The following is a 10,727-nucleotide window of genomic DNA, read 5'->3' on the forward strand; positions in this document are numbered from 1 at the left end:
AATCCGATGGGCTGTGATCAAAGAACCGAACTGTCGGGGCTTGGGCATGACATTGATTTCGCAAGCAGCTGAAGCGAGATCAGATGAACCGAGAGCGCTTGCGAAGGATATGCCAAGCGCATGCCAGCGGAATAGTGGTTCGCCGGAGACTCGACCGATTATGACATGCGGTAAACATGAAAGAGTCTTCCTGATCAAGGTGCACGCAAGGCCGGCCCTTCGAAAGACACAGCGGACTCGGGTGAGCATGAATTCGACCTTGCATCTGATATTGCGAATCTCTGGAGGTTACGTGGCTTTCTGTCTACCGGTACTATGATCTGTGTCCAAGTTTTTCGGCAAGCCACGTTGCGATGTCGCATCTGCATACTAGTCGCTCTCCCTATCCTCCCTCCAGAAAGAGCCACTGCTGTAGGCGGCCCACTGACGACAGCACCCAACCACACGTTTAAGATAATGCGGGGTTTCGTTAAGCGTCCGGGGAACATGAGATGAGCCTGGTTGCAAGTCGGACCGACCCCCGGATTTGGCCTGCATGGGCATTTTTGACGCAGACGAAAGAGAGCCACAGGGGCTAGAGTCACGACTGACGGTCAAGCAGATATGCCACAAGAATCTAATTTGTCCAACCGTTCTCAGTGTTGAACTATCCGTATTTAGCACCGTGCTTTCTATACTGGTGTCTATATATTATATGTACAAGTATGTGTTGAAGTATTTTTCTACAATATTACGAGATTCCAACGTGGTGGATAATCATTAGGTGTAGCCGGCTTCAGAGCCGTAAAACCTTACTCCCAGAGCCAGCTAATGAAGCGGATAGGACCAGTGTTCTTAGGCTCGGGCTCGTCGGGGTATTCATCAGACTGCTCGAAGGCCTCATGGAGCGGGATGCTGTCAAGAGAGACAACCTTGGTCTTCTTGACGAACTTCCAGACGACAAACGCCAACGCAACCAGCGGAATATCCCTACAAGTCGATCAGTAAGCGTGGCCGGTGAATATGCGGCAGAAAAAACGGAAAGCAAAACTTACAGGTAGGATGAGACAAAGCCGCTGGCGCTCCAGTTGCCCTTGGTGAAGACCTCGAAACCGCTGGTGAGAAGGATCACGATGCACATGAAGAGTGCGACAATCGAGCTGTAGACTGCAAGTTTTCTTTCGTCAGCAGATCTCGCAAGACTACGTTGGGGGAGTGTGCACTTACGGGTCCACGAGTTGTGCCAGGGCAGCCTGCTGAAGGGGATGCCCTGCTTCTTCATGGCAAGCTTGAGGCGGATGTGGTTGAGCAGGATCGAGGACCACGAGACCAGCACACCGGCTGCGGTCAGGTCGACGAGCCACCAGAACACGGTCATGGCGCCGTTGGACAGGCTCATGAAGCTGAGGAACATGAAGGCGGTGAAGAGCAGGACGCAGACGTACGGCGTACCCCACGCGGTCGTTCGGAGGAAGATCTTGGGGGCCTGTCCCTTGAGCGCGAGACCAAACAGGACACGGGTGCCGGCGAGGAGACTCTGGTTGGAGGCGGACCATGCGGAGGTGATGACGATGGCGTTGACGACGCTGGGGATGGCCGGGATGCCGGCGGCCGAGGCGGCGATGACGAAGGGGCTCTGCGCGGCGGTGCCGGAGGAGTCGTCGAGACGGGGGTCGTCGCTGGAGACGAGCATGCCGACGACCAGGACGGCGAGCATGTAGAAGAGCACGATGCGGGCAAAGACACGCTTGCATGCGCGGGGGATGGCGCGGCGGGGGTTCTGGGTCTCGGCGGCGGCCATGGCGAGGGACTCGACGCCGGCGAAGGAGAAGACGGCGTTCGTCATGACGCCCCAGTAGCCCAGGAACTTGCCCCAGTCGCCGGTCGCAATGTGCTCGACGAACGGGCCGGGGTTCTGCCAGTAGCGGAACCCGATACGGGGCGTGCCCGGGATGCCGCCGAGGTCGATGACCAGGCCGAGGATGATAAGGAAGATGACGAGCAGGATCTTGAGCAGGGCGAAGACGAACTCGACCTCGCCAAAGACCTTGACAAAGGCGATGCCGACGACAAAGGTCAAGACGATGAAGACGACGATGAAGACGGCGGGGCTGATGTCGGTCCAGAACTCAAAGAGCACGCAGATGGCCGTGATCTCGGAGGGGATGGAGAGGATGTTGCCGTACACCAAATTCCAGCCGATGGCGAAGCCCCAGGCGGGGTCGACGAGAAACTCGGCATGGCGGACGAACGAGCCGGTGACGGGCAGTAGCGCCGAGACCTCTCCAAGGGCGAACTGCACGGCGCAGACGATTAGGCCGACAGTGGCGTAGCCGAGTAGGGCGCCAAGCGGACCGCCGGTCTGGATCGATCCGCCGAGACCCAGGAACAGTCCGGTGCCGATGGCGCCGGCAATACCCAGCATGGACAAGTGGCGCTGCTCGAGGCCGCGCTTCAGGTTACGGTCCTCGATGGTGGTGACCAGATCGCCATTGTGATCGCCGCGGGACTCAAACGGGCCGCGCCGGGTCGCCTCACCCTCGGCGGCGGCCTCGGCGGCGGCGACATCATCCGACGTGATCCAGGCGTGGCGGGTGACATCGGTGATGCCAGGCGACTTGGCGCCGGGAAACGGGATGGTTTCGGTGCTCATCGCTCCCTGTCCTCTCATCTTTCACGAGTCCTTCACCGAGGTGAGTGTCTGGCGGTGAGACGAAAGCTGGCCTTGATAAGATCTGGCTGAACCTTGCCTCTTCCTGCTGCAGGGCTCGTTCCAAGACAAAGATTATGTAATGCTGGGCTGCGATCGCGGTCGCGGTCGCACGAGATTGAGAGGCTGGGATACCGACGGGAAGGGGCAGCGGGGAATTCTACCACATCGAAATGAGGATAGCCGTACTGTTACACCGATTCCTGGGACATGAAGCTTTGGGCCATGTCTGGCTTGGAGAGGTTCGCGGAGATCGGTGGGATGGGAAAACAAAGAAATTTCGTCGTCGTCTTATCGCGAACTGCATCGGGGAAGGTGAGATTTCTCATTTGATGGTGCCATTGCGCTAAGCGGGGCCGGTCCACCTGCACTGCGAGCTCGCTACTGGTGGTGTGCGCGCAACCACGCGTTATCATTATCAGAGACCAAGGCTCTTTGCGGAACTTTGTGTGTTGCGTCCTTCGGTGACTGACTCATGCGGTTTACCTGGACGTTCTCGTCCTGTTCAAGTGCATCGGTTTGGACGCGTTGAAAATGTCGTTGGTTGAGCTGCAGCCATCGCGCCAATGACGCGAGGCGGCGAACTCGGGCATCTAATTATCCTGCGCAACACTGCGTCCTCCGATAGGTTATCTCACCGTTGCCGTTTACCCGGATACGGTAGGTCCCCATATCAGCAACCCACCCCCCCGACCTCAACTTCGACCCCTGGGCAAGTGAAGAGTGCACTCAGCATTGGCCCTAATACCAACTGAACTGCCATGAGCCCAAGACCAAGATTGATATTTGTAGATTGGAGTCGCATCTCTCGCACAATTCGTAATAGGCCTCGCTCGGCGGCATTTTTTCAACTGCCGGCATAAGCAGTAGGGTGGCCAGTAGAGAGTTGCGGACATCTCACTGAATGGGGCATTTCGGTCAGTGCTATTACAAAACTGGAAGGTCGGGTAGGTGGGCGACAGACGGAAGCCTAGCAAACAAGCATTGGTCAGCACTTTGCGAATGAACGACTTTGAGGCCGCTTAACATGATGGATCCAGCAAGGAGGAATCAGTAAAATAAAAAGTTGGGTATCGCGCATGTGACACATTGAGGCTGCACAAACGTCGCATAGTTTGCCTTTCAGGCCGGACTTGAAACCTCTTCAAAATCTTGTCTTGACGAGAGCCTATTCTAGTTATGTTAGTGATCAATACTGCTCGCGGTACTCGTATCTTTACCACGTTGTGTAGTGGCTCCGAAACTACTGAGTTGGCATGATGGTAAGTGTCGCGCGTAATAGATACAAGAACACAAGAGGGGACAATTGAATACGACAATAATACCATCGATAGAAGATAGCTTCGGGTTTAGAGATGACATCAACATTGACTTCGTTCACGGGGCCGTTCTCAATAAGACCGCCAATCTAAACGTAACTCCTCAGCTCAGGACTATTGCGCGGGTCTTCTGCATTTTTGATGGGTAACAAGTAGAAGGCAGCAACCATGGGCCGAGCTGGGCTGGAGGCCATTGACTGTCCGGCCAGAGTCAGAATCGACGAGACTATAATGAGAGACGCAGCAGCTTTGTAAGTCCTGGAGTAGGGTGGAATGGAGGCGAACATGGGCTAGTTTCTCTTTGGTCTTTTTCTCTTTTTTACTTCTTCGTAGACTTTCCGTCCTAAAATCGATGGGACTGGCTCGTCATTTGACTGGGGAGTTATCATGGCAGCCACAAAGTGATTCGACAGCTTGGATCTGGGTGGCAGGCATGCACCGGTAGTTGACAGACAAATCACTTTTACAGAGCTATGTATACATGGTTTATTGTGCCCTGTGAACATGGTGCTGTTGAGGGTCGTCAGCGATCGAAATGCGTCTTTTGACAAGGCATGGGCTCTATCTAATCTATTTTATTAATGATTTGCACAAGTTGAATGTATGTCTCGTAACTATTTAATCCCTCCAGCCGGTTTTACCCAATTATTCTGGTTCCTGGTAGACAATCGGTCTTGAGAATGGCTTTGTACCTGCATTCTCTGCGTCTCAAGCACACCTGCACACATTGTTGGCATTACCGAGACAGCGAGACAGTCGGGATGTCTCAGACTCGCGCTTAGCATCGTAATACCATTTCGCCGCCACCCGCACTTCCTTGACCTTATTTCTTCTCCCTTGCTGCCATGCAGCCCAAGGTCAATTACGGAGGCTGATACTTTCTGGGGAATCGGCTTGCATGGGACAATGGTGCAGCGCAGAATGCAATGCAACACCAGCATGCATGGAGGCTCTTTCGATAGCCACACAGAGATGCATTACACCGCCCGAACACTATCAAGACAAACATCTAAATTGTAAGGCTTTATGAGCTGCCCCGAAATCTCTGGGTTTGATGGGCACCGCTCGCTTCCGTCTTGTCTTGGTCTGAAGCGCACTATCGAATCCGAGTCCCAGAGCCACCGGCTCCCAGGCGGCGCTTGTTCGGGATGCCAACGTCGTGTGTTAATCTTCTAAACGCAAGGGGAGACTGCAATAGAAGACATCGGCCAGGTTTGGACACACGGCTGGTTCGGTGCCACGCCAACCCCATGTGCAAATTGTGACGCGAGACCACCGAGCGAGATTAAGATAAATTGTCTCGGACCAGAGCGCCACGCATCGTGCGGCGGGTGGCTCCGGTCCGCTCGATGTTTATCCCTGCGTTGGTGATCGGGCAAGCGCCGACTCCAGTTGACCAAACACTTTATGCGGGCCAACAACCTCGATGTTCTGCGATGGGGTAAACAGAGCGATGGTAAAAGACGGAATGGGAGATGCATGCGATGGTGGGCTTTGGCAAGATTGCACCACGCGAAACAGGGAAGTGCAGTTCTTTTTCCCTGATAAAGTTATCTACATGCATCAAATTGGTGTATAAGAAAGACTTGACCGGTCGTAAAGAGAAACATTTCCAAGACTCAGAGACTGCAACGGACGACGAGGCTACCATCCACGAAGCCTCACTCTCACTCGGCTTGGAAAACTGGCTCAGGATGTTTCACCGCGCAATCTTACTACCCTCTAGAGATTGGCGATCGAAGCCTTGGCCGGTGAACGGGCGACGGGCCGGACGTAGGGCAGGTAACACATGGTTCGGAGTGTTTTGAGCTGGCACGAGGATGCCAGGCACAGAGACTCGTGCGATGGTTCTGTGGTTTCTGGAAAGACATAAGAAGGTGTTTGTTTCCCAGCCTCCAGACTCTTTTGCGCTTCATTCTCACACAACAACTCGGTCTACACAGACTACAATCCACTCTTTTAACCTTTCGAGGTCTAGTCATTCGTTAATCGACTTTGTCACTCATTTCAAAATGCGTCCTGCCACCGCCATTGGCGCGGCTGCCCTCATGGCCCCGGTCGTATTAGGCCAGGTCCCTGCTCAGCCGAGTTTGGTGCTTAGCTTCATCGAATCCGGCATCACGACCGTCGGCACCGCCTCTCCCACCGGTTCTTCCAATGCCTCAGCTACCTCGACGGTTTACGTCTCCAAGAACGTAACCTACCCCACCATCAAGCCCTCCTTCACAAACACAACACACATCCCCAGCACCCCCGGCCCGGTGGGCCCGCCCACCATCACGGCCACTTACACGGCCACCATCACCGCAACCATCACCAGCTGCAAGCCTGACGTCCCCTCCTGCACCGTCGGGTGCCTCACCACCTCCGTCGTCACAGTGACAACGACCTACTGCCCCGGAATCCCCTTTCCGACCTCGCCCCCCTGCAAGGACGGCAAATGCCACACTCCCCCTTGCTATGGCGAGAAGTGCCCCAAGCCCCAGCCTCCAGCCCATCCTCCCCATGAGCCCCCTGTTCAGCCTCCTCAGCCTCCTCAGCCTCCTCAGCCTCCTCAGCCTCCTCATGAGCCTCCTTCTCATCCTCCTCACGAACCCCCTTCTCATCCTCCCCACGAACCCCCTTCTCACCCTCCCCACGAGCCTCCTTCTCATCCCCCCCAGGAGCCTCCCGCCAAACCTCCTCAGGAGCCTCCTGCGAAACCCCCCTCCCAGAAGCCTCCCGTCGGCAATCCCTCACAGCCGCCTGCTGGTCCTCCGCAGGAGACCAACGCAAAGCCGCCTCACGTGCGACCCTCCGCCAGCCATCCCCACCAGCCGCCCGCCGAGCCCTCTCACAAATCTCCCGACGTCCCGCCTCAGGAGCCGTCCCAAACCCCGACCCCGCCAAGCCATTCCTCATCCCCTGGCGAGCCCTCCAAGGCCGGACAGCACCCTACACCATCTGCCGCAGTTGCCGGGTCCAGCAAGTCCGTCGCCAAGAACAGCTTCCTCGCTCTGGCGCTGGGTACTCTGGGCGTCGTCGCTTTCCTGCTCTGATGACGTCGCGTCGTATATGAGTGTTTTCCAGAGACCACTTCTCTTCATAATCTTGTCCTCGCTTATTCAATGTAATTTTCTTTTCCGCGGCTGTCACGAGGGCAGCGCGTAATATTTGGACGGGCTGTTTGTATATTAGATACTGTTGACGCCCAAACGCTTGAGGGAACGAGAGACGGCTGGACTTGACTGATGATCAAAGCCTTGGGGATAATGACTTGGGAATAATGCGAGATAGATAAAACCTTCTTTTCTCATGCAGCCATTAAATCGATGCCGTTGCTGTGCTCCTAATTCGTCCTCCGGTAAATAGCTAATGAATGTTGGGGCAGTTGTACCTTGTTTATTAGTCTGAGTGACGTGAAGCGCACTGCTGTGTAGATTGGCCTGGGATCAATGGGTGTGAAATGTTATCAGAAGTAGATATCGTAATTAGTCCTGCCAGCTTGTAGTCTACTTGATTAAGTGGCTGGACAGATAGATTCATTAAGACCAGCGGGGATGTATCGGCCAACTCGACATTTCAACTTTTTGTTCAAACTTGTGCGATTGGATACTTAGAGAATGTATCGGCTCAGGATCCTCCATGAACTTTGTCAGTTGGCAGGGTCATCCCCCTCGGTCCGCAACGAGGTGCGAAACATGTCGACCTCAGAACTGTGACGCTTCCTACGGCATAAAGCCGGCCACCTATACCATACGGCGCAAGATGATACGCGACAAGAACGTGCAGATTGCAGAATAGGCGACCCAGTTCCAAGTAAACCAGGACAAACGATATAGGAAGAACACCAGTGGGGGTAAGCGGAATACCCGCAACTAGCATCGAGGTATTTGGTAACTGCTTAAAAATGAAAAACAGAATCTATTCCCTTGAGGTCTCCAGCAGTCAGATGGCGGCGTTGGCTTTGACAACCCCAGCAGCAAAACGAGCGCGCACAAGCACACAGAGCAAAAGGCAAGCTGCATCACATAGTCCGCACACTTTACGCACATGGCCCAAAAACACAAAAAGAAAATCAAATGTTCCGAAACCGAGAATCGAACTCGGGGCTATGCCTAACCTCTCACAGAGATGAGAGGGCATCATGTTGGCCACTACACCATATCGGATGTGATTGATGATAGATCGGCGCAAATTTGCAAAGAAGAACCGGTGCGTTGTCGAGAGTGGAGCTGGTGGGATTGAGGGGCCGCCCTACTCAGATTCCGCCCCTCCCCATTTCAATTCCTCCGCTCGCCATAGGAGGGGGGGCTCCATGTTGGACGAGCCCGCACTTGGCCAGTTACCGCTAGGCCTCCTTGCCGGCTCGTCCAGTTGGACTCGGGCTCGGCGGGCTGATGTCGGATGGTGACAGCAACTCGCCCGCCCGCGCCGTGCGCCCTCGTGCGGGTAGTCCCGGGACTCAGCAGCCAAACTGTCAAACACAGATGAAAACGAAAGAGAAAGAGAAAAAGGGGATAAAAAGGGGAATAGCGCTTCATATTCGACATACTCAAGTGCATGCCCCCCCGGAGAACATCACACCGCCGGTCCCCGCTCCTGTTTGGGCCACAACATGAGCCGGCCGTCCGGCACCACTCCCACGCCGTCCGACCACTCCTTGCCCCGGGGTCCCAAACCAGCACGCCGAACACGGCTTCACACTGCACCAGCCCCGTCTCCCGTCTCCGGCCTCGAAAAAGGAGAACCCCCCCGCCCCGCCGGTCCCCTCTCGTACGCGCGAGTGCGACGACGATGCATCTCCCGGGCCCCGGCGAACGGGCCCCCTCTCCCAAACGGGCCGCGAACGGAAGGCGTGGGCATGACACTAACCACGCGCGCTACGACATCAGATGGCCACGGTTCGGCCGTGCGCGCATTGTCGTAGTTCATAGTTCGCAGAGATCGGATGGTTCGCCGAACTCAGGCGACGACAGCGACGACATGAATCCAGGATGCCACAAACCTTTACGCCAGAACCTTTGGCTCAAGTTTGCGGCCGCGGTCCTCGGTCTTGCCCCCAACGAGTACTTCAGAAGCATTATGAAATGCAGTAGTGCGGGACGGAATTGGCAAAGCCAGCGCGCACCGTAGCACAATACTGGTAGGCTACGATCACGACGAGGAGGGCCAATGCAAGAATGAATAATAAAAAGAGCACAAACATTACTTATGATCATGCTTGTTATATCATGCTGGGCGGGCAGCATCGCAGATGCCTCATGGCCATCCCTTGAAAGACAAGACTCCTCCCATGGCTTGGCGAGCTTGATCTCGCCAAGTCCATTCCTTCATGCAAAATACCTCCCCACAATCGGTTTCTCTCCTCTAGCGTGGACAGCAGAGGCTGCCCACGCATTCGATACAAACATGTACGTGACGGGGATCCCGTCCCTTCCTCATCCCGTGATCCTCCACGGCATTTCTCCAGGCTGAGGCCATGAGATCGGTCGGATGGGCCCGCGGAGACCATGAGCTCGTAATATTCCCGACCTCTCCCGTCAACGGCGAAAAGAACAGTGTAAAAGACGCAGCGTCATGCTCGCATATGTGGCTGATCAAATCAAATCGTCGGGGGACGGACATGCGCGTCCCGTCGAACGAGCGAAAGAGAGTTTCCAACCCGTCATGTTCCAAAAAACTCATGACCACCGAAGAATAACATCGTTTATGTGATAACCATAAAAAAACCAACCGGATAGCCGAAGCTCGGCGTCTTAGTCTGACGAGGCCCCTATCACGGGGCCAAGGCTATCAACTACCGGCGTTCGGGCTCGAAGGGGTTCTCGGCTCGCTGGTGCGGGAGACGTTCGGCTTCTTCGAATGGGTTTTCTTGCCCGCGCTGGGCGTGCGGCTGCCACGCGCGCGGCGGCTTGCCCATGGTCGGGTGGTCGTCGACGTCGCCGTCGATCTCGAGGTCGATTGCGTCCTCCTTCTTTTCGAAGCGTTGTCTCCTCATGTGGAGGAAGCCCAAGACGGTCATGGTGCCGAGGATGAGCACGGCGCTGAATACGGGGGTTTAATTAGCCATGGGTCACTGACGGCGAAGAGCATAGGCGAATCCGGAGATAGGGCTTCGAGAGGATCATGGTGCCAGTCACGCGGGCGGATGAGCCGGGGATTTAGTGGAGCTGAGACTTACGCTGTGATGCCGACGGTGATGCCGATGATCTTGGACGAGTTGAAGGGCTTCTCGCAGCGGGAGCTGTTGTCGCCATCCTCACAATCACCGCGGGCGGCGAGGTGGTGGACGGCGCGGGCTATGGGAGCCAGAAGGCTGGAGGCGGCGGAGGTGGTAGAAGTCATGGTGAAGATCTGTATGCGACGGTATGATGTAATGCTGTTCGGTGAGGGCTGGCTTGTTTTCGGTGTCGTGACTGCGGCCTTTCTCGGTGTGCAACCCTCCAAAGATGTGTCGCGTCGGTGTCGATGCGAGTTGCTCGGTTTCGTCCGTCTGTCCGTCTACAGCAGGCAGGTGAGATTGTGACTTTCCCGTGTCGACTCTACTCTCAGATTCCTCTCAAATCGGGTGCGGTGGGCGGTGGTGGTGGCGGCGGGCCTGTCTGCAATGAGTGGATTCCCCCCTGGGTCGGTTGTGGTGAAACCGAAATCGTGCCCCCGGCTACTATCGCATTCTCGAATTGCCAACGGTTTTTATGCAAGGAGTGACTGTGAAGAAAAAACAGACGCAAACGGCA

The 10,727-nt window shown here is 55.6% G+C and overlaps 3 protein-coding genes across 3 annotated transcripts; 1 reads left to right on the forward strand and 2 right to left on the reverse strand.

Moving 5' to 3' along the window:
• Positions 1–791: 791 nt before the first annotated feature.
• On the reverse strand, positions 792–2,650 carry EsH8_IV_000224 (amino acid permease/ SLC12A domain-containing protein; the record flags this gene model as incomplete). Its single annotated transcript, XM_083265114.1, has 3 exons — positions 792–969; positions 1,035–1,146; positions 1,207–2,650. The coding sequence occupies 3 exons, from the start codon at positions 2,648–2,650 to the stop codon at positions 792–794; spliced, it is 1,734 nt and encodes a 577-aa protein (XP_083124009.1).
• Positions 2,651–6,020: 3,370 nt separating this feature from the next.
• Positions 6,021–7,046, forward strand: EsH8_IV_000225 (uncharacterized protein; the record flags this gene model as incomplete). Its single annotated transcript, XM_083265115.1, has 1 exon — positions 6,021–7,046. The coding sequence occupies one exon, from the start codon at positions 6,021–6,023 to the stop codon at positions 7,044–7,046; it is 1,026 nt and encodes a 341-aa protein (XP_083124010.1).
• Positions 7,047–9,787: 2,741 nt separating this feature from the next.
• EsH8_IV_000226 (uncharacterized protein) lies at positions 9,788–10,335 on the reverse strand (the record flags this gene model as incomplete). The annotated part of the gene is made up of 2 exons (XM_083265116.1): positions 9,788–10,034; positions 10,172–10,335. The coding sequence occupies 2 exons, from the start codon at positions 10,333–10,335 to the stop codon at positions 9,788–9,790; spliced, it is 411 nt and encodes a 136-aa protein (XP_083124011.1).
• Between the last annotated feature and the right edge of the window lie 392 nt (positions 10,336–10,727).

The sequence above is a fragment of the Colletotrichum jinshuiense genome, chromosome 4, assembly GCF_051148585.1.
Source record: "Colletotrichum jinshuiense chromosome 4, complete sequence".
NCBI classification, from domain to species: domain Eukaryota; kingdom Fungi; phylum Ascomycota; class Sordariomycetes; order Glomerellales; family Glomerellaceae; genus Colletotrichum; species Colletotrichum jinshuiense.